Below are 24,876 nucleotides of genomic sequence, written 5' to 3'. Positions count from 1 at the left end.
TAAAACACTCATTTATTCTTTTGTATTTTTTTAGAAACAAGTATGAACTATCATCTGCATCTGTCCCATTATAAATGTTTGTTAGAGGGTGAAATAAAATACGAGTCAATGATGAAAGGGCTGGGAGAACAGTAGTTTTGTTTTTCATTGAATTAATAGTACTAGTAATAGAAATATTAGACATTAGTAGTAAAGTTAAGTACAGGAGATAATATTTGSTTAGCCGAAAGCAACATTTGATTTCCAGAATGAAAGAGCAATTTTAAAACTGAAAAGGCAAAGTATCAGGTCTATCTTCTGAAAAACTAAAGATAAATCAGCTGGTGTAGGAGAGAACAAACTGAAACATAACAGTTGCAGAAGACCAAGAAAGAGAAAGTCCAGAAAGACTGGCATGTTTCACCGSGACTAGGTTTTTCTCAGGGGAATTCAATCTGTCATTTAGGGTATTCCACATGACTCTCTTTCATGGCCTGTGTCAAGTTGAAGTCAAAAATTTAGAGGCTTCATCAATGCGAGCTTTGGAATCCTGCCCTCCTTCCTCTACTTTTTACTCTCCTTATAGTGCTGGATATCCCTCTCTCTGACAATGTTACTCATGTCTGACCTCAGCCTGATTGATTGGTGCTGGAGATTTCAAAGTGAGTGAGTTGTTTCACAGGTTGCTTGTGAAACAAGCACTTGCCCAAAATTATTACAGTTCCTAATAAGAGTGATCTGRGACACCCAAAGTGCCATGTGTTCAACATCTTTCTTGAGAGTACTGAAAGGGCAGTCCTTTGACGCTGTGAAAAYTGCCTTGGACAGTTCAAGAGCTGGTAAGGGAAGAGTCGTAGTATAAAAATGGTATCTTAGTAAAGATCAGTCTCCAAAAAATCTCTTCAGTATTTTGCAAGAAAGAAGGATGAACTCAGCATGTCCCTGTTCAGGCAAAATTTACCTGAGTATTGTGAAAAGATCATTGGAGTCTGGGGCTGAAAAGTTGGAACTCTAAGGCTCATTTACACATTTTGGTAACAAAATACTGGAATCTGAATCAAGAGCATTCACTCTTGCTTTATGCAAATTAAAGAAAAAACCTTCAGACTTAATAAGCTTGTTAATRAAGTCTTTTTGTCTAAAGGTCAAACCAGATCACTAGTCTTCAATAATACATATGCATRGAAATCACTTTTATTTTACGTCATTTTACTACATAGAAACGGTTGATACTAATTATCTTTAATAAAAGAAGACAAGAAGCCAAATTTGTCATGAAAAGAAGATAAATTCTAAACATTTGCCAAAAAAAAAGTCATCAATGACATTTTATAAGTTTTCCTCACTGAGCTTATCATTGCATGACTTCAGTATTCAAYAGCATACAATCCTGCTGACCTCAGCTCACCTCAGTTTATTGACCTCAGAAGTTGGTTTTGTGTGGCATACAAGATATTTGAACTAAAAAGAAAAAAAAATCAGACCCAGAATACCTAAAAGTTATCCACCATATAGCAAAGCTTTTTGAATGACTCATCACTACCTTCCAAAAGGATATATGTCCTTCCTTTTGGCAAGTTAGTTTTTATGATTACAAGTCTATCTTGAATTATTCATATCAAGGCTAGTTATATGGACACACTGCATATGAATGATCATTAATATAAATTATTCAGCTTCAATTTTGAAAAATGTTATATTTTTACATATTTTGAGCTGAAACAAACGTGTGTATGTACAAACATTTATATGAATGTACAAATAAACATTTTAGGTTCATTGTTTAATTTACTATATAATTCACTGTTATCATCAGTGTTTTTTCATGATTTCAAATAAGCTATGAAGGTGGCATTTAAAAATAACAGACTCATCCTTTTCAGTGTGTGCACCCACACATCATAATCACATACAGGTGAATATGGACAGAGAATTCTTGACATTACTGAATATTCAGATTGTATTAAATTGTCATAGTAAATCATTCAAAAACACTACAAGCACTACTACTAAATAAATATATATTAGGTACATTTGGAAGTATTTTCTCCTATCCCAAAAAAACTTGAAGGACAAGCATCTCCAAATAACAGCCCCAATGTCTGCATATAAAGGAAGACAGTGAAGCAGCGTTGCTTCTGTAATGGTGCAGACTTAATACAACATTAAAAACTGCAAATTAGGAAACCAAATTGAATAGTGGGAGACATACATGTTTCCAAATTGCTGTGTCTTTCAGCATACGTACATCAGACCAATAAATCCTACAGCTGTCAAATTCTGCCACTTAGTTTCATTTTCCAATACTAACTCAGACGCTTCATTTTGCCCTGGCTCACGCTCCCCACTGTTGGAGAGGCTGTGGTTGTTCAACCACAAGCCCCATAATTCTCTCCGTTGGAAATGCTGTGCTGCCCTTTCCCAGGGCAGCCCCTTGACTCCAAGTTGGTGACTTCCAACTGCACGAAACAAAGGAAAATAGAATTATTCCTGTTGCCATGGGAATCTGCAACTCTATCAGGCTCTTGGCTCATATAATAGAAAATATATGGAAAGGTGATCACCGGGCAGTATGTGGACAACATTACAGAAAGGGCATCATAAAAACAACCAAAWCTCTCAGCTGGCTGAAATTGCAAATTTTCCACTGCACCCTACAATGAAATTATTAAGAATAATGGAGAAGGCCTAAGTTCTCATACTCAGAGCTCATACTGATTCCATGGATTTTCAATCGCAACCACTGTACTGCATTCAGCAACCTAGCCAAACATACCTCCATATGAATCTTGCCCAGTAGCTACTTTTGCAGAAATAGATACTGACAGAATGAAAACCTGATGGGAGCAACATCTGCTATCCTGAGGCAGTCCTAAGGAATGGAGCAGTGTATGCTTCTATCTGTGGTACAAGCAAAGACTTCATTTAAGTCCTTGCTACTGAATAATGCAGAGCTGAAATATATTGCTAAATAACTTATTTTTGAATTTCAGATGGATCAGTAATGTAATACTACTTAACATCTTCATTAATAGCCTGGCCAGTTGGGCAGAATCCACCCTTAATAAATGACATCAGACTAGGTGGAGCAGTCTAATAGCCAGGTTGCTTGGGCTTGACTTTAGAGGGACCTCAGCAAAGCAGTGGAATAAGCCAACAGTGATGTTCAGCATTGACATCAATGACAGCAATGACAAACACTAATGCTGCTCCTGGGCCAAGATAACTCAGCACAGGAATACAGGTTTGGGACTATGAAGAAGTTCTGCAGAAAGGTCCTGCCAATAATGTAAATAAGCAGTGAACATGTGCAATCACAGGTTAGTCACACACTGCAACATAACCAACAGGTCCAGGGAAATTACTCTCCTGCATTTGGCACTTCTGGAACCATACCTGGAAGTTCAACTGTGAGAGACATCTGTGCAGCAGAGAGACATCATGGAGAGTTTGACTTACAAGGCTGGAATTAGGGAGCTAGGCATATTTAGTATGAGAAAAGGAAGACTAACAGACATCTGAATGTAGAGTCTCTCTCCTTAACGACACATTTTAGAAAAGACAGACTCAGAAATGGGTTATCAGAGAGGCACAGTGAATAGACAAGTGGCAGGAGCCACAAGCTGCAGAACAGGGAGAGGTTCCAAAAAGAAATGTGGAAAAATTCATCACAATGACACTGGTCAAGCACTGGAACATGTACCCAGATCCTTGGAGATTTTCAAAACTTGGCTAGATAAGATCCTGAGCAACTTGATCAGTTTTTGATGCTACCCTTTTCTTGGACACTTATATTGTAAGGTTATTTTAGGTGACCAGTAAAGGTCTCTTCCAATCTATATTTTTACTGGTATTGTAATCATAGGATGAAAAAAAAAAAAAAGAGTTAGTGAGATGGGCTGTGCCAAAGTYTTAATCTGGCATTATTTTGCGTGTTATAGTTGCTGCACATTTCTATACAATATAGTTACTATAGCAAGTGAATTAATGTCAAATCAACAGCTTAGCGACTAATTTGCATGTTTAACTTTCTTGCATTCTTATGGAACCAGTGAACAGCTGAAAAATATAAGCTGTGAGTATGACTGGATTCATATATAAACCCAATAAGGTAAGGATCCAGTAATGTAAGAATCCAGTAATGAAATGAGTAATGTAAGAATCCAAGGTTGAACAAAAAAGGAACATAAATAATCGCTATCTTGACAGGTTTTAATTAATGCATATCAAAAGACAGCCTGTATGAGGAGAAGCATCAATATTTCAAGTTTTTTTTTCTTAGCATGCTAAATATCAGCAGTCTTTAGTCTAGGTATAATCAGAGAGACTGTTATTTTTAGGGAAAAAAAAGGAAAAAAGGGAGGAAAAAAAAAGCAACGAGGACCTCACCTACTTTCTGTGCTACCAACAGGTACTTGATGAGCCAAAGCACATAAAGCAGAAAGGGACTTAACAGAGTATCTTTAGGACTATTATGAGCATTTTTGATCCCCTTGCAGATTATTACTTTGTTTAAATCTTCTGTTTTCTGAATAGGACCATGCCCCTCTGTAAATCATTGATAATGAATTTCTGTATTAATCAAAGACAAAGCCCTAACAATTCCCTCGTGCTTTATAAAGAGTTCCTGAATAGAGTTGCTTGAACTGAGAAAAGACTTGTTTGACAAGAGACACAGAATGATACTGTTGTTCAGAAGACTAAGGAAATCCATGTGAAAAATAAGACTTTCAGAAGTTAATTCTTCTGTGAATAAGTAATTGACTATGATTCAGGATTTGTTTTGTTGTTTTGTTGTGCTATTCCCAGCGGTACAGCTGATTGCTCTATGACCATGGGCAATTCATACTCAGTTGAATTTGGCCTTAATCTTTCTGTGCCTCATTTTACTCATTAGTATAATTACTATAATAATACCTGTCTCATGAGAGCATTGTGTGGCTTCACCAGCTATTATTTTTACTACTAATAACAGGAACTCTACAGGCTACTTTATTTTACAAAAAACATTTTTCTCAAAATAATAGTTATGAGCTTAATAATAAAACGAGCCAGCTGGAGAATTGGCTTGAAAATTATTTTTCTAGCAATATATYAACATAACCTGCTCATCTGCAAGAGAGTTTAATGATACAAATCTACAAGCATAGCTATACAAGCAAGAACTTTCAAATGTACAGAATGCCAAATAAAACTTTCCATCCATATTAAATGCTTTTCAGAGTTTACTTAAGGGAAGGGCTGTTAGTAGCCAAACAGGGTTCAGCCAGGCATGCAACAACTATTGTGTAATTACAGCAACCCTTCCTAATTTATCATTCATATCACCTATGTCTTTTAGCAAATAAGACTGCTAATCAAATAATCAATTTTGTTCAGGGAAAGTTCTTTGTCTCTTTCCTTCCTTGCATTTTCTAAAAGCAAATATGAATTTCAACTTGGTGGTGCCTTTCCAGCCACTCTGACAGCTCTGTACACATGCAATATTTTGCTTTCTTGGCTCCCCACTCCCCTTACCTACACACTGTACATTGTTTGCAGTGTCTCTGAACACTTGCTCTCTTCTTCCACCTACTCTACCATTGCATGCAAACACCTGCCTTCTGCTTTGCTGCCGTAGCAAAACTATTCCTGATGCTGCTGCTTCTTTTAAACACACAGCCAATTTCTAACAACCACCACCAACAACCAACCATCTGCAGCTTCTACCAGTGTAGAAGGGCTTTGCACTTTGTTTTACTTGCTCATATAGTACCGGGCAGGAGACAGTAGATTCCTGCATTTGACAGTGAAAGAGAGGAGGTTAAGATGGTGACTTAGTAGGGCCGTAGTCCATAATGAGAGGCAGTGGAAGTTAGAAAAAATTCATAAGCAGGATGAAATATCTTCTTTGATGAAGCCAGTGATATGCAATGAACAGTTTACAGCATTATTATCAGTGCTAGTTATTGGACATAAGTATGTTTCCCTGAAAAAAAAAATGCCAATGAAATAAATCTTATTTCAAGGAAATATTTTCTTCAAAATAAGATTAAAAAATGAAATAGCTGCAATCTGAGGAAGCACTGAGTTAACAGTTATTGAAACCCAATCTATATTCACAAATCCTCCACTTTCTTCTAAAGTGGCAAATGTTGGAAACAGATCTGCTACATAGCTTTAGGATTTGAATTTTGTTAAGTATGAATAGTTTTCTGACCCTGAAGACTAACAAAGTACAATGTAAAGTTGGCAAATGGCACAATTCTTAGAACATGATCACTGAAAAACAAAATTCAGGAAAAATGACATTATGTGCTTAATGAATCAAGAACTCCATAGGGATTTAATGATACTAGTATGAACAAGGAATACAAAACTCAATTCTAAAAATACACAGATTCTGACTTAGGGCAAAAGAAAAAAATGCAGAATTTTTGTTTTGGTTGTTAATCTTGGCAGCATGCACCAGTGATCAAGATCTGCCAGTGGGCAGAATATTCACTGATCATGCAATAGAATATTCTAGTTTTTTTATTATTGGTTTCTATTGCAAAGAGAGAAAGCTTTACCTTTACAGAAGTCCTCTTTGCCAGAAGTGCTGCTAATCTATTTAAATTTTAATTTGTAATTGTCAAAGAAGCACTAGAAGCACCTCTAGAAGCACTAGTAAACTTCACAATACATGTGAGAATCAACTAAGCAATTTGCAAAGTATGCACCATAATATGGCGACCAGCTTTTTATAGAGTTATAAATTCAAAGGCTATAGCAGCTTCTAAACAAATATTACATAACAACTTCATACCATAGTTTCAGGTGTGAAATACAGAAAAGTATTCAGCTAACATGGATAACTGATCTGAAACTATATCTTAATTTACGTGAAGCGCAAAAGTTCATGAATTACCGTATGTATCCAGACTTCAACACATCAGTTTATCCAGAATTTAGAGTCACAGCATAACACAGTAAGAAGCCAAACAGTTGTAACATAGAATCTCACACCAGATTCTATCACTGAATTCTTACATTTTTCCTCTATCTATTGAATTAACCCAACTGCACTTAGGCAATTTATTGTATTCATCCTCTCTTTATTAAATTAAGTAAAATCCCAATAAATGGGGCCTCAAAGACATACATTTACCTAAATAGTTTGTATAATCATTGTATAATCACTACATCATCCACTGTGCAGTGCAGCATCCACTTGTATTTCCCTGCTTTTCCTGATTTTCACAACTTGAAAATAATAGGAGATAGGTATGTCATTATAAATATAAATACAACTCTAAACTAGACAGATAAGCCCTGAATATGTTTTCTCTTTTTATTGAGACTATCATTTTAAATTGAAAACAATTTTTTTTTGATTTTGTTTATTGATATTATTGGATTCTGTAGAATTTTTATGAGTGTTTAGATTGAAATTGGATTTAAGATATATGAATAAAATCATGGTAAAGTCTTATTTGCAGAACAAAATTAAATTAAAAGTTGACTATGGAATTAATATTGTTATTTTTTTCCAGCTTTTTTTTTTTCTTTTTAATTTTAAAACATCGATATTTTTCATTCTATTTACAATCTTTTTATTTATACTATCCCTGACAACCCAATTTATATTTATCCTCTCACCAGATCTGTGAAATGCTGTTTTGCTTCTAAATTTGTTTCAGGTAAATTAAAGAAAGATCAAATGACTTCTTCCCAAAGACCAAAAACAAACAAAGGAATGAATACTTGCCTCCAAAATTTCAGGTTTATTTCCTTATCACCCTGCTCTACAATCTCTCCTTAACTCTGCCTGACATTTGTCTTCTTTTGGCACATTTGTTATTTCCTGCTTGATAACATTGTTTTAATACCCAGACTCATTGATATTAGCTTATTTAAATGACAGAAATCTATCTTGATGATTCATTCATGTATTTTAATCTGAATACTAGAGACAAACCATGTAAACAACAAGAATGGAAGAAGAATATAGAGATGTGGTACTTTATAAAGGTGGTTATCTTTTGATAAACATTAAAACTATTACAATCTAAAATGGCATTGTTCTTGCAGTCTTGCTTTCCATAGTAAGCCAAGCATCACAGAATATTTGCTTGGAACGGGTTGCCCAAAGAGGYTGTGGAGTCTCCTTCTCTGGAGATCTTCCAAACCCACCTGGATGCCACCCTGTGTCACGTGCTCTAGTTTCCCTGCTGGAGCAGGGAAGTTGAACCAGATGATCTCTAAAGGTCCCTTCAAAACCTCAACCATTCTGTGATTCTGTCATAATAAGGTACAAAAACCAACATCATTTTCATTTCTTCATGCATTTATACTCCAGGCTTACTGATGTTTGATTAATATCATCTGGCTGACATCAGTGTTAGCATATCTTATTTAGAATTAGTTTTACACATAAATTTTTATTCTTCAGATATTACATAATCCAGCCAGTTCTTGAAAGAAGTGATTTATAAGGTTACAAAGGTACCAGTAGACTTCCTCTGCTCTCCCTCATACCTCTAATCATAATGTGAATAATCTGTAGCTCTTAACCCCCCATTATGTACTCTCAGAATTAATGGGTATGGTAGTTATATTAGAAGTGTTTTCAGTGAGGGCTGAATGGGCCGAAGATTAAAGTTGTCACGCAGAAACAAGCCTTAAATTTCAATGCTTTATAACTGTAAGTGCATTTTCATTATGATATAGAAGTTAGATAAACTAGTGCCATTGAGAGAAACTGTATTTGCATGTTTAGCAATGAATTGAAATCACAGAATCACAGAATGGTTAAGGTTGGAACGGCCTTTTATAACACGCTAACTTTTAAAAAATCACCAAAACCAACATCTTCTGTTGATTCTGAGAAGGAAGATACTCAGCAATTAGAATAAAGGAATAATTCAATCCTTTTTCTCCTTTTTCCCTCACTTTTTCTTTCTTTCTTTTTTTTTTTTTTTTTTTTAATTAGCAAGCTGAATTGATTTGCTAAATCAGATTAGCATCTGAACTAACTGAAAAGTGGAGGGATAGGAGGGTTGGCTATTAAGTACTGAGATGTGGATCTGCCATGCTCAAGGTGAGACTGCAGCTAGTGGGGACATATCTTGTTCCTGAGATTGTTGCTTTTCCTTCAATTCCAGGGTGGCAAATGAACCATATTTCTATATGCCTTTTTATTTTTCAAAATATGGGGTAAGAGAAGAGATATGTAAGAATGCAGACTATTCATAGAGTAAAATGACAGCTATTGATAAACTGAGATAAGCTAAAATCTTGTAAATAGACAGCAAATCATTATTCCTTTTAATTAAGTTGTATTGATATTGGAAACGCACTACAAAACATTTTAATATCAATCCCTACTCACAAAAAAAGTCTGTTTAAAAAAAAGATTAAAAAAGAAGTAAATAGGCAAACAACACTTTCTCTAAAAAAATGCCAATGTACAGTATTAGCACTGGTCCAAAATTGTTTACTGCTCAAAATGAAGTGAGCACGAAGCATTCCACTCTGCGAATGTGCCATGTCAAATTTAACCTAGGAAGAACACAAGAACTAAATTACCACCCATCTCTACTCCGTCTTGATATTTGAGTAAAATGTAGTCTGTTTTGACCGCAGTAAAACCAGTAACAAACCAGAAACCAAACAGGGCATGCTCCTCTGCCAGGGAGCATTGATCACATATTTCATGTCTTTCTTCCAGTGCTATAATTTGAAAGGGATGCTGGCAGATCACAAAGAGGTGCATCGTGCTGTCTATTTAAACGGACATGACTGTCTTTCTTGTGATGACAAAAAAGAAGGCTTGCTACTCTAAGAGTTGCTACAGAACAGTTTTGCTTCCTCTCCATGACATTTGGAATGTAGTAAGAAGGGAAGAATTTGTTTCCTGCTCATGTCTTGCCCTTATTAACACAGTTATGCTGCAGTCACTTGGCTTCAGCAACTGGTTCCTTAGGGTAAAAACAAATGTATTGCCTAATAATCTTAAGCAGGAGTCTTGTATGAAGAGATTCCCACAAACAGCAAATTTGGTCTGAAGCTGCTTGTAATACCTTTATCTGAAAAGTTTCCTGCAGCAATAATTAATTTTGCCTTTCTTCTTTTAGCAGAATGTGTTTTCTTATGTTTTCAGTTGTGGAGAATAAGGGAACTCACTTTGCATAGTCATTATGGTAACTAATCATAATCTATACATTTCATCATGTTTTCTTCTGTAAAAACAGTATTTAGTTTCTTTTCTAAAGTCTATTTACTCTTTATAATACTGGAAAACAACCAAATATAATCTAGAAAAAAAGATAAACAAAACTTTAAGAATATTAATCAATTAAAACGTGCTAACATTTTGGAAGGTGTACACAAAAATTCATGACTCTTTTCTAGTATTTAACTACTTGAAATTGGAAAGAAAGAGTAAAAAAGGAGCTACCTTTACATTTCTTCTCTTTTTTTTCTTTGTTTAGTAATGGGATACCATTTTTCTTTCCTCACTTTTTAAAATTTCTTTAATTTTCACCTTTTTCATGGTCAAAAAAAAAGTGAATATAATAATAAAATAATATAAAAATAATTGCACATATTCATTACAGTAAAGGTCAAAAAAAGCAAGAAGAGACCCAAATATGCAGCTATAAAGACAAAGGTTCAAAGGCCAAACTTTTGGAATGTGTAGATGACATTTGTAGCTTTAAAAGTATATAGTTCTGTGCTTGTTATTTCAATGTCAGATCTTAGGGGAAAAATATACATAGGCACGTGGTGAAACTGTAGGCATTAGATGTTGCAGATGCAACACAGAGTTGAAGAGGGAAAACAACACTGGCTTGGTCTATCTTCAGTTTTTACTTCTAGAACAAATACARCTAAACTCCTGCAATCAAAGATGTAGATGACCTGTTAAATGTTTAATATCTCATCAGTCAGCGGTTGCAAAACTTCCAAATACAAATTTCACATTAGATTACTTTTTTAAATATTAAAGAAACATATTTTTGTGGTTTCCTTACACAGTCTACACCTCACAGCAGCTCACAAGCCTGTATGGATCCCCTTAGGCAGATCACCGTACAGCCTCAAACAAAGATGCAAGTACTTGGTTCATTGGGCAGATGATGACTCATTTGTATTTCTCAGTCTGCACTCGGGAGCAATATTACGTACCATATGACCACAGCCTTCATAAATGAGTTTTCAAGAAATTCATCCCATGGCAGACTGGAAACAACCTTGCTATGTATTAGAGCTATAAAGCAATGTTTGGAAGACCTGACAGATAAATTGAATGAAAGGAAAATCCTCCATAATCCAGGATTCAGGTACAAGCACTTATTAAAGGAACATGAAAAATGTTCTAATTCTGATTTCTAGTGTAGACACATTAAAAGCAAACATATTTATTATGTTTTCAGACTATTTTTCAAATACTTTCTGCCTATCAGAATTAAGGGTTTTTTTATGAAGATTTTTGCAACTTTAAATGCTTTGAAACTTCCTTTATTATCTGTGCTGTTTTAGACTTTTTAACAATGGTTCAGAGGTTCCAAAAATCATTTTAATCTTGAATGTGAGCTCTACTCCTCCTCCTTTTTCTAAGCAAAGTTTGCGAATCTCCAGTTTCCTACACACACTCCTACTTTGGGACTAGTTTTGTTGAAAAACTCATCCATCTCTTTCCACAAACCACAGAAAAAGCTTTCTCATCTCTCAGCTCTTACTCAGAGACTTATAATATCTGAAGGGAGCATTCAATATGATGAACTTTTGTCATAGAAAGATAAGTCTTTTCAAGCTTCCTCTGCAATAAATAGAGAAAAATAGGCTTCTATGGAGAGTAATTATGAGCAAGAGTTGAACACTGGGGTTTTGAATCGGCCTCTGCATCAGTCTTTCTTTCTCAGGAGTGTAACAAGGTACTTTGACAGTGATGAAGAGTGTGGGGAGAGGATTATGGAAGTGATACTTGTGTGATTGCGGGCACATGCACTGCAGGTCAGGGAAGGAAGGAAGGAAGCGGTGGTAACTGGAAACAGTGTCAACGATATGTGAAGAATTGTGGTCATTTGAGAGGAAAGAGCATCAGTCTGGTTCTCTGGCCTCTCCCTACCTTTCTTTTTCTTCACTGGTGCATATAAAGGTAGAGTTTGTCTTAAAAAAAAAACACTTACAAAATACTACAGTGGAAAGAAAATAATTTCTTTCCCGAGTCTAGATAAAATAAAGCAAAGCAAAGCAAAGCAAAACAAAACAGAACAGAACAGAACAGAACAGAACAAAACAAAACAAAACAAAACAAAACAAAACAAAACAAAACAGAATGTGGTTGTGGACACCTAGATCTTTTTTCCCCATCCATCTGTGAAGCCACGTCAAGAAGATAACATTCAGTTGTTGACACTAGCTCACAGCTGGTTTCAGGTAGAAGTCTTAACTGTTGAGTTATGGAGCCACAACTTTCAGGAAGGTAAACATGGATTGAGCAGTCAAAGGTATCTGCTATTTCAGAAAGACATGAACATCATTATGCAGCATTCTGAAAAAATGAGAACTCTGAAAAGCAAATCATTAAGTTTTTTCTTAGGCATATAGATAGCAGCCTTACTACGGTTATGGACTGCCGTGCTGCACATTTCTTTGGTTCTTGGTTCTCAATTTTTATAAGACTATGGTGAATGTAACTTACCCGTGCTTTCTGCTCCATCTCCATCATTAATCTTTCATGTTGCTCTGCTATTGCCAGTGTTGCAGAATGAACTTTCTGATATATCATCTCTCCTTCTCTTGTCTGAAAGGTGAACAGCCCTTCTCCTGTGTCACACATCCTGAAATGATATTTAAGCAGAATGGAAGGAAAAAAATTAGTACTCTTTCATTTTTATCCAACTATTATAAAAAGTGCATACTTTGCAGTAGAAAATGCCAACTTTTATATTTTAACTCTGGAATTTTGAACATCTGCAAAATTATTTTTAACCAGTGAGGAGAGACATATTCCAAGAGATGTGCGCAGAACTTGATGAACATAACCTTTAAATTCAGTTTTAATCATCCTCTGAATAGTAAGAGAGAAGTTTTATCATAAAATAAAAACCTGAGGTAATACAGTCAGCTATTTACAGCAGTTTCAAGTGCCTGCACTGGTAAGTAGAATTTGAAATTAATTCTCTTAACCAATTCATGCCAGAAGTACATAGCATATCATAACATTGAAAAGCTGAGTTTTTAACAGAATGCTGACCAGTAAAAGTTGCTGTTATGATGATCACTACAAAGAAGATATTTTGAAATAGAGCATTAAGGGTGTTAAAATAGAACTCTGTCCCTTTAGGAGTATATTTATGTAAGGCAACATAAGCTATCCTGATAATTTCAAAAGCCATTCAGTCTGAGTATATTTGGCATTAGCAAGAGTATTTGTGTTGTATAAGAAGATTAAATAATGAAAAATATTACATAAATACAATTACTTTTCTTGCCTTTAGAGAGTAAATGCAATATTATCCTTAACTTCGGTATTCCTGTGGCATTGTTCTAAGAAATAAGAGTGGTATGTGGTAAATGGGATGAGCTAGAGGGCTGTTAAATAGAGTATGAGTAAACATTATTAGTTTATTGAATAACTTCAAAGGTTATATACTTTATTAAACAGCAGTGCAATCCAACATATTCAGATTAGTGAATTATATAAAAAAAACTTACTGTCTTGTGTGTATCTTGATAAAGATAAAATTATGCATAAATAGCATTTCCTTCAATAATTAGTTATTGATTCACCAGGAACAGCTAATGTGTGTCGGACTTCTGTATTTATAAAGAAATCTTTATGAAATATTAGAGTTGAAACTAATTTGGTTTAATGATTTAATTTGATCTTATACTTCCTATAATGATTTTCAGAGTTACCTATGATATAATGTGATATATATGTAATATATATATATTTATATATATATATATATATAATATATTGTGATTTTTTTTCTTTTTCATTTTTTTTCAGAAAGTGTTGCCTCCAGTATGAAGCCTGAAAATCTGGGCATATGAAATTGCTAATCATTTTAGAAGAAGTTGATTTCAAAGCAGACCTAAGTTATTCTTATTAACTCCTACAAAAGCTTTCTCCATACACTGGAAATATACACAGTTTTAGGGAGTTCCTTCTAAAATTTTATGCATATGTGTGCTTGGGGAGAGCAGAAACAGGTGAAACAGAAGTGCTTAGGGAAGGAAAATTCAGAATGAACTCTTAGATCAGCCAAGATGTTGAATGAAAARCTAGTGTAGACCAGATTCCTGACATTATATACACCTACACTKTTGAAACAAAAATAGCCATGACTATTCTGGTAAGTGAAGAAAATGCATTTCACTCTGTAGACAGCTATTATTTCATCAGCATTAATGGGATGTGCCAATTAACAGACAAAAAAACAGTTTTGTACTAAATTCCAGTGGAGATCAAGATCCCTGCTGTAAACATTTATTTTATATCCTTAGCCACAATCTTCCAAAGAGCTCTGGGTAGAAATAAAATGTCTTGAGAGTTTTGCAACAGTCTTTCAGGTCCCTCAGGGCGTCATATAGCCGGTACTCTGTTTTTGTATAAAGAGATCTTAATAAAATTCCAGCAGCGTGAAAGAGAAAGTCTGGAAAAAATGACCAAATTTCATCCTCCTTTCAGAGAATGAAAAAAATCCTATAAGGATAAAAACAAGGAAGTGGGCAACACAGTGTGACGAAGATGAAGGATTTAAGCATCACCACCAGTACAGACATGATCAGATCTGTGTTGCTCCTGTGAACTGCAAGTGGAAATGACCCCACTGGCTGCCACCACAGAAGGTGGCCCCATGGAGGAGGCTGCGCTCTGCAACAGCAAGGGACAACCACAACCTGTTGGCAGCCTCCCAACCCAAGTGTTGGGTTCCTGAGGCGGTGAATCCTTTTGATATAGTGAAGTTCTTTCATTCAAATTGTCAATATAATATAGAAAGGAATTCCCTTCCCTCTCCTACTCTCAATTACTTCACAAAAATTGGCTAGATCTTACTTATGAGAGTAAGCACAGGTGCATGTTTTGGGCTTAGTTTGGACTTTCTAGAACAGTGAAATGCAAACTGATTTAGAGAAGTGTCAGGGAAAATCTCCTGAGTATGATGAGGATAGGTTACTGGGAAAGGAACAAGTGTGCTCTCCTGTATCCAAGAATTTTGCTGAAAAGMATAAGGAGTTTTACTTAGTTGCCCAAAAGCAATGGGCAAGTAGATAGGTTGAATCATACTTCTTGACTTGGTCTATTTACATTCAAAACACAGACAGGAGAACAAACATATTATTTCCTCTATAGCCTCTGTATTATATTATTTTGTCTAGATACCAGATAAATGTCCATCTAAAACTGCATTTTCAAGTTTAGCCTTGTCAATATGTTGTTTTAGAGTGAGTATAAGATTCAAATTTCTCTCTGTTCAAAGCTAACCCTGAAACACAGTTGTTCTGTTGCATTCTGTTTTGGTTACTTTCCACTATTATTTTTTAAAATAAATAAAAAGCATTGCTGTGGCAAATCCTGTTCAAAACATAAAAAGGSTATTGTTTTTTCTAGCAAACTTTAAAAAATGAAAAATGACACTTTTTTCGCCACAATATAGACCGAAACTTGTCAAAATTATTATTTTTTACTATTTTGCAAAATACTCTGCTACACTTTTACCTAATAAAGGAATTGATAACAATTTATTTTCTAGAAGCAATTTGGAGCAAAGGCAGAACAAGAATGTACCCTTTTCTTTTTTTTTTTTTTTTAACCCAATACTGCCAGGGGTTTGCATTGCAGTTCTACTGACTCAGTTTGACCTTTACTGTCAAAAAATGTCACTGATTTTATATGCTTTAATTTTTTTGATGGGAGATTTAACAGTCTATGTATGCTTGAAATATGCTGATGATAGCTTCTCTATTTCTGTGTTTCCAGCTTTAAAGCAGGTATGTCATTAACCTATGTCTTAGGATATTTAAGGATTCAATGCATTAAAATGTATGAAGTACTTTGACTGAAATAGAAAAGTGCATTTTTCTCCTGTATTATTACAGAATGATTTAAATGGACAGATAACGAAGCAAGTAGATAAATAACACCTGGAAATCATCATAAAATTTTTAGTACTGAAGCTTTTCACTTTTAGCAGATCTGATTCAATTCCTGTTTCATAGAGAAAACTGCACTGAGAGATCAACAGTGAAGTTCCTTGCTTCTACTCAAAGGTAGGGCTTATTTTCAGGCCAAGGAAACTTTCCAATCTTATATATTGTCAGATTTTTTTTTTCAATATTTCCCAAATCCACAGTATGATTTCCCAGTGCTTCTGCTCACTATAGCAATCTCACTCTTTTAGGGCATAATCAATAATGTATATTAAACTCACAGAATTCACTCCAACACAGAAATTTTGTTGACACAGTCCATTCAGTTCTTCAAAATTCTAAACAAAACTAAAACAGTAAGTACTTCATTGTCATCATTCCTTTATACATCACTATCAAATGCAATGTTCAGATGGTGGTGGCCCAGCAGCCCAATAAAACGCAGTTCCTTTGTCTGCATTTTTCCAAATATAACTAAACCGGTGTGATTCACTTTTTCTTTCCAACTAATGACCAAGTTCGCTGTCCTCTATGGACCTCCGGCCATATGCATAAACTAAAAGTCACAGGAATGATTAGTAAAGTCTCCACAGTATTAAGACTTATCCAAAGAAYAGAAATAACTGCTTTGTCAACACATGCTAGATAGCACGGCAGGAACTTCCAGGCTATCCAGGCTAAATCAACTTACATTGCTTATTTTAAAAAAACTCCTTTCTTTCTTACTTACATACACTGTATCTGCAACCTAAATACCAAATGAATTGTTAGGAAAATGCCATTGACAAGACAACTCATTTTTTACTATAACTCATATTTGATTTAAAAATTTTCTCCAAAGAGAAAAAAAATACCATAAAAAAAACATAAAAATAAAACTATGGAAATAAATGGTATTTATTTCTAAAATGCTCTCGTGTCATGGTTGAAATATTTTGAAAGTTTAATAGAGCAATATTCAGCAAGTGGATGTATGAGGCATGAAAGGACGGGAGTTTGATATCTCAGTTTGATTTGATTATTTTTGCTAAAGGTAAAATGTATTTTCAAASAATCATAAAGGTTTTCTGAAAACTGAGATGTTCAGAAACACTACTTGCTATAAGTCTTTTCAAAATAAAGGATATATAGCAATTGCAACTAGACAGATTTTAGCTCGTCCTATATCAAAATCTTATTTTTTAATGAACACAGATAATTTATTTTTACCCACAAATAGATTAGCATTGAAGAAATTTTGGCTGATTTGTAAATACATTAATCATCCAAACCTAAATAAACCTAAACATTCTGAAGTAGGCACTGAACAAAGAACTGAACTGCTAGGAATCACTAAGGAAGAGTAAAATGTTTGAGTCATTAGCTTGGGAGTCATCCTTTCCCAAAGAAATGGAATTAACCGCCAATGTTTGCCACTGCTTGCACCAGGGAATCAGCTACTAAGCATATCACTACTGAGCTCTCTGGACCAATGCAGGGAACCTCTGCCTCAAATCTGCCATCAAGTTTAACTCTATTAAGAGATGTTGCCTTCTCAAAATGTGTCTTCTCTTTTTGCAAAGCAAATCAAGACAAAATACACAGTAAAAACAGCAGATTTTCTGTTTAAAGACAGAGGTAAATAATTGTTGCCTTAATTTGGCATTTTCAGCTCTTTAGAGAGACATGGGTTTTACATTTTTAATTGAGAATGCATATCAAGATTCATTATTATTCAATAACCAGAGTGGCAAAAGTTAGCAATATCTTATCAGATGTACTTGCTGTTGCAGAGTTTGCAGGTGCTCAGGTCCTCCTACAACATAAAATAGCACAGGACTACCTTGGTGTAGACCCTAGCACGGTGGTAATCATAGGTCAGAAGTCTTTCACATACAACCCTTCCAACATATTCCACACCTAAATTACTTTTTTTTTTTTCCCCAAGTTATTGGTTTATTTTAATTTGAATATCCTAAGATACTTTGAGTAGGATCATGTCTTTTTTTTTTCCAAATCTTTCCTTAACTTTGCAGTCCATCTGTAAAGTCTTGCTTGTCTCATCAATGAAGGCTACTGAAAATACTTTTAAATACTGAATCTCTTTTCTCAGACACTTCCAGGCCCAGAAGGGAATTTAGCTTGTGCTTATTTCCTGTATCCTAGAGTTGATCAAATGCCAGATGTGGATCCAGACCTGGTACTGTCACAAGAAGCATGGTGAAGATTCTTACAGCTGTGGATGTTGGTCAGAGGAGAATTCAGTGGTGTGCAACATCTAACTCTGGACTGAAACACTTATTTTTTGTGCTGTTACAGCCTTGATTTTCTAAAAAAAGAAAAAAAGTAGTGGAAACCAGCTGCAATTTTACTTTCAATTTAATTAGATTATCAGAGGAGACACACAAACACTGTCTCCCTTGTGGATATCTAACTTTTGTTCTATCCTTGTTTGCTGTTATTTCAATTTGAGCTAAGTCATTTTGACAGAAATCCTGTTTGTTCTTTCTATGCAAGGACATTACACACAGCACACTAAACACRGATTAGGTGGCTGGGAGGCTTCTCTAAGAAATGAATACAAAGCTCTCCTCAAGGTCCAAATGCTTTGCTCATTCCAACATACGCTGGCTTGCATGTATCTCAAGGTTGTTTTTTTCAGAGTAAACAAAAAAAGAGCAAGTAAAGTAAACAATTCTTTGTGCCGGGGACATATCTAGGTAAAATGGGCAATATATACCTTGGAATACTTATTAAAATATTTGTAAAATAAACTATACAGATTTTTACAGAATTATAAGTTGAACTTTTACATTCAAGAGAAAAAGAACAGAGAAAAAAAATAAGAAAGTATTGATAAGAATCCTAAATTACAATAGAGCAGGCAAAAATGTGACACATTTTAGGTGGGCAAATTAATAAGAGAAAAGGTAAGATTATATAAATAGAATGTGTATAGAAGCTATGAAAGGTCAATGAGTGAAGCAGAGAGAAGAAAATTAATGGAAAATGTGCAGAAGGTGTAATCATTTCTGTTAGAGAACCCTGGTGGTAAACATGGTTAGAAAGCTCTGAAGGTGGGAAAAGGTCAGTGGAAGCCAGGAAAATGTCCCATGAAAAAATTGTGAAAGGGAAACGAAGATCAACAACATCAAGCACATCAATAACATAAAGGGCAACATACAGAGGAAGCACACACAGAATCTCAAAATCTTTGTGTTTGGCATGTTACTTAYACCCTAAAGTGAATAATGAGTTAGATTTCAATGCTTAGTAGTCAGCATTTCAGTTTTATGCTGCTTGTCAAACAAGGATATACTGAAAATTTTAACATCTGAGAAGCAAGTATCTGATATCAGCCAGATCTCCTAGATAATAGTTATTTACTGCAAAAATATACACCAGCAAAAAATATAGTGTATAATTTCTAATTGCTGGCTGTAGACACTGATCCATAACATTTATTGTCATGCTATTATATGTTAGCTGAGGAAGGTAATTTTTCACTGTTCATATGCATACTCTTGAGAAAAGTTAGTGTTTTATTTTAATTCTCTTTTATGCAGGATCGCCTTGAATGTGACATGAATTAATATGGGGACCATGGTGTATTACCACACTTCAGATGTGGCTCAGTAACTGGTCACGTAGCTTATATCTGAACATTTGTTCTAGGTCATATCTTGTATCTCTTGCATCATTCCTGGTATTTTCTGCCAGAAGAGATAAGTGGTTCCTCATGGTATCAAAACAGTTTCTAATAAAGGTCTATTTATGGGAATTTTGAATTGCCATGTTTTGAGAAGCAAAATATTAAGATGTATTGGAAGAGGGTGGTGCTTTGTTCCAAAAACATAGTTGGGTCCAGAGGACCATAAGACTTTCCAAGGAATAGCTGCATGTCTTTTTAAGTTATTTTAGGCACTCATGGTAACCAATAAATACAGTGTTAGTCTTAACAGTATGCATTACACTGCTAATTTTCCCCCTAAATTACAGAGGTTTTTTTGCATGCATACCAGTTATTTGAGGTAAGATAATTTCTTCTTCTGCATGAAATAAAAAACAGTGTAAGAGTGTTATATAACACAAACACTTCAATTCTTGAAAATATATATATTTTTTATTTCTTTAGTTAGACAGAAGAGATTTCTGTAAAGCACTAGTAGTAATTATGCCTTTKGGGAAATTCCTTCTTCTCACTGCCAGCGTTGTCTCTGCAATCACTGTGTGCCCTCTGTGGCACTGTGGGCAGTGCTCTCTGTGCTGCCCTCTGTAACAGCACATTTAGAGGACTGGGGTGCATATCACATTGCTAAGGCTTCGGGGACAATATCCCACTCATGTATATCAAATGCTTTCTGCTTAATGGAAGGAGAGTGAGCTGTAAACAAGCCACATCTTTTTCTGAACCAGATCAGTAACTGTTCACTAGTCCTGTCCACTATTCTCTAATTCATTTCAAACAGTATGATCAATGTCCATCATAAAATGTAGCAAAATTCATATTTTAGAGGGTTTTTTTTTTTTTTTTTTGATGGTTTAGCTTTGACAAGAAGCATGATTATGTTTGGGATTGATTTCAGACCACTTTTATTTGGTAGCTACCAAACTTGCTTACTATCAGGGTGACCAAGCACTGGCACAGGTTGCCCAGAGAGGCTGTGGAGTCTCCTTATCAGGAGACATCCCTTTGGAGAGGGTCCTGTGCAGCGTGCTCCAAATGACCCAGACTGAGTGATCTCAGTAGGCCCCTCCCAACCTCACCCATTCCGTGCATCCGTGCTCTGTGCTGTTCATGTTTCAGCATTTCTGCCCAATAAGAAATCTAGGTTGTACATACAAACTAGTATCTCTTCTCAGTATTCAATCCACCTATAATTTAATTAATCAATGGAGGTCCATGATACATATACATGTTCAAAATAACCCATACTAAGGAATTTTTTGACTGCTAAATATTTTCTTCTTAAAAAAATCACATAAATTATTCATAAAATTTTCTTCTTAAAAAAATCACATAAATTATTCATAAAAGGAATTTATCGAACACAAAGGCACAATAATGAAGGCAACTGTTGACATGTTCTTAAGTATATAAAACATTTGCATTTTTGACAGCTTAAGTAAATGAACAAATATAAACATTTTGTTAGATAATTAGTTCTGTTAATTTGCAAAGCTCTGGTCTCATTGATAATGATGAAATACTATTTAATACCTTTTTGGAAGAGTACCTATTCTTAGCAGCTAAGTGGAAGATAAACTAATAATTCAAATCACTATTATCATTTTAGCACAGAAGTATCATTTACAGACTGCTGTACAGAAAATAGAACAGYAAGAAATATAGATCTGAGGGGAAGAAAAATAAAGAGGTTACAAAGATTACAAACAGCTCTTTTTTTTTTTTTTTTTGATTAAACCTTTTTCACTCAGCATGGTCCAGCTATTATTTTTATCTCACTTTTGAACCACAGAGATGCAAGTTCCAAGCCCTGTAATCTGGGATCATGTTCAAGGAAAGATAACCACTACAAAATTTCTGCCAGCCTATTAAGAGCCATTATTCCTCAATGATGAAAAAAAAAAAAAAAAAAAAAGCCCGCAATAAAACTGCTTACTTCCTCTCACTGCCTTAAGTAGCAGAGCACAGGTGAAGCATCAGTACTCTTATATCAGCACTGTTGACTTAGCTAAATACAAAAATGTTAGATATAAAACCGAAATAAGGTTATTGCTTTACTGGCTAAAACAGATGAGTACATAATAATACAATAGCCCTGTGTCAGTGCAACATTACTTGTATATTGGAAGCAATAAAATTTAGGCATCCAGGGTCTTTATTCTCTTCTTGTTTTCTTCTCAGAGCTCTAAAGTCATTCTTCATGCATGGGACCACTCCTAGTCCAGGAATTGTCAGTGGAATTCTTCTTAGCTGCTACAGTCTGTCTTGCTTCTGAATACAATGTGACACAAACCTGAATATTTGGTTTTCTCTCAAGAAGCAAGTTTTGTAAGGAGGAAGCATATTTCAATTAACAAATATTGGCATAATGACAGCCAAGAAATTAATCTGTATRGGTATAATTGCTTATTTTACTATATTTTTAAGAACTCGAGCAGCTCAGAAGCTACAATGCTGAACACTATTCTACATACGCTGACAATACTTGCAGTGATCATTAAAGCTCAATCTAAAAAAGACAACAGAATTCAGTTTTGCACSTGCACATACCACACGTGCAGTATAAACATTAAACACAGAAAGGATCTACAAGAGAATTTGTCCTATAATGCTTCAACAACGTCTCCTCTATGTGTTGAATATTGTTGGAAATAAATTGCATCTAACATGATGTTAATACTGTGTTTGTGTCATTGACTCTTTTTTTATATTCAAAATAAAGATTGGAAATACACACTTATTTTGAAAAAAAAAAAAAAAAAAAAAAAAAAAAAAAAAAAAAAAAAACGCTTCCATTTATAGGGATAGGAAGCAAACTTCCTGGAGGACTGAACACAAATGAACTAGGACAATTAACCTTTTCATGGATGGACCAATAATATCAAGACACTAAAGCAAAAAAAAATAATAATGCCCAAAGACAGAGTCAGGYTTAGAACTACATAACCAGAGGAAAAGGTGAATTAGTCATAGCTGATGATGATGTATACTCAAAATAACAGTTTTCCGAGCCTGTGGAAAATTACATGACCTTCTAATGCTACATTCTCTTGCTCTGAAGGTGGTTGAAGCAAAGTGAAAAGGAATGGTGAAGAATGTGTCACTCAGAAGTCGATGTTGAGGGTTTTTTTGTTTGTTTGTCATGAAATGTTTTGGCCACTCAATCTACGGTCTGTCACTCCAAGAAATTTCATTGTATTATGATGCTATTGTGAAGGGAATTTGAGTACTGACTTTTTTTTTTTTTTTTTTTAATGTCAATGTCACTCTTTCCCTCTTCAAACCTTGAGAACTACTGGTTCGAACATTTTGGCCACAGAGGAATTTTCAGAAAGCCATATGCAAATATTACAGACATAAAAGGGTTGTCCAGAGACACTCACCATCCTATGTACATATACTAATGAGTAATTAATATATGTTAATGAAATACAAGGACTCATCAGCACTGAGCTCAAAACTGGCAGGTTTTCAGCTACAGTTTGCAAGTCACCTGCCACAAGCTGAACGTCTACAGCAGTGACCTCTGGGGCAGACAAAGCACTGGCCATGAGTCGATAGGGATGTTTTAATGAAAAAAAAAGAAAAAAAAAAAATCTTAAATGCTGACAGTAGAAAATGGAACATGTAGCTGAAGGCCGTGTTCCTGGTCTGAACATCAGCTAGACATATGGATACAAGCTGTGAAATAAGGCCTTAGGTAGGTAAGAAGTATGTACAATAATAGTATTATGTCAAAAGAATAATTAGATAAAATGTACAGATGCTATCACAAATGAAAAACATTGAATGTCTAYCAGTATTATACATGTGGTACTTAAAGCAGGAGGCTAAACAAAATTTCCCCGCCTCTTGCCTTATCTGTTCCTCTTCTACACAAGCCAGGCAGAAGTGAAGTAGCCAAGTTTTACCTGTTCTCTCGATTGCAAACAATAGCAGCACTGTTCTGAATTTGACAGCTCACACAGCATTACCCTGGCATCTCCGGCTCAGCCTGTCATTGTACATCTGATATCTGTGTGATTGTGTTTCTAGCAGYGGGAAAATTCCTGGTAAGGATTTCTCACTAGCTAGATTGCTAAATTCAACTTATAATTTCTTCAGGTAAGTAGCAGCTTGATAAGCATTTGAGAACCCTCACAAATTCTTTGGCAAAATTTTCTTCCATAAAAAAAAAAGTCACACCTTTTGATCTGAAAGGCAACTGGGTAGGAAAAGGTATTAGTGGATAGGAGTGAAAAAATAAAGAAACTAAGGGGAAAAAATGCATCAATGAAGAACAACAAAAATAATCACCCACATCAAATAACACAACAAAAGAAAAAGGAGAAAAGCATACAAAGGAATGAAGAAGAAGAAGAAAGCAGTATTTATAATCTATAACGAAACACTTACACAAGCTCCCATATTTACCATATTTTCCAAGAAATAACTTATTTCTATTTCATTGGATGAAACTGTTGGGAATTTTCTGATATTTTGATAAATGCACATTTCCACTTCTCTGCTGTTAATATTTCAATTACACTGATCATGTTCTCCTAGCTGAACAGTTACTCTGGGTCCTCTGTGAAATTACCAAAGTTGTGCTGAACAAAGACACATTTTGTGCTATCATTACTGAAAATTTTGCTAAATCAAAAGAAACTAGGTAAGAACAGCAGGAACTGTGGTATGTGACCTTGCCTCTTCTTCATAAACAGACCAGTTTCTCTGCATTGCACAAAACACTAATAACTTAYAGGAAATGCTACTTGACAAGTTAAGAAGAAACACAGACTGCAAAACATATTCTGGGACAGCAGAAATCAAAAGTGTGAAATCTATCTCCTCTAATGCATAGGATTTCTAAGCACAGTATCCTGCTCTGTTTCCAGGGAATGTGGGCCACAATTAGAAAGCTAAACTAGGGAAACAATCTTCCTCTGTCCTGAGAAAAACAGTAACTGGCTACTTTTACACTACAGTCAGCTTGTCTAAGGTTCAATATTTCATAATTTAGGCTTTTGCTTCTACTGTTCTTCCTTCGCTAGCAATATTTTTATAAGAAACTTACAAAACATTCACTGTGTACATTCACATATGCACCCCAGAGTGTT

The 24,876-nt window shown here is 34.9% G+C and overlaps 1 protein-coding gene across 1 annotated transcript in view; it reads right to left on the bottom strand.

Moving 5' to 3' along the window:
- Window positions 1-24,876, bottom strand: part of DOK6 (docking protein 6) — a 157,205-nt gene that overhangs the window by 48,698 nt on the left and 83,631 nt on the right. The window contains exon 6 of the mRNA XM_026044837.1: window positions 12,650-12,788. Within this exon, the coding sequence (XP_025900622.1) occupies window positions 12,650-12,788 (139 nt within the window). The remainder of the gene's footprint in view (window positions 1-12,649; window positions 12,789-24,876) is intronic.

The sequence above is a fragment of the Nothoprocta perdicaria genome, unplaced genomic scaffold, assembly GCF_003342845.1.
Source record: "Nothoprocta perdicaria isolate Ctin4 unplaced genomic scaffold, notPer1 scaffold_388, whole genome shotgun sequence".
NCBI classification, from domain to species: Eukaryota; Metazoa; Chordata; class Aves; order Tinamiformes; family Tinamidae; genus Nothoprocta; species Nothoprocta perdicaria.
Note: the sequence above shows the minus strand (reverse complement) of the source record. Positions and strands in the feature narration are given on the sequence as shown.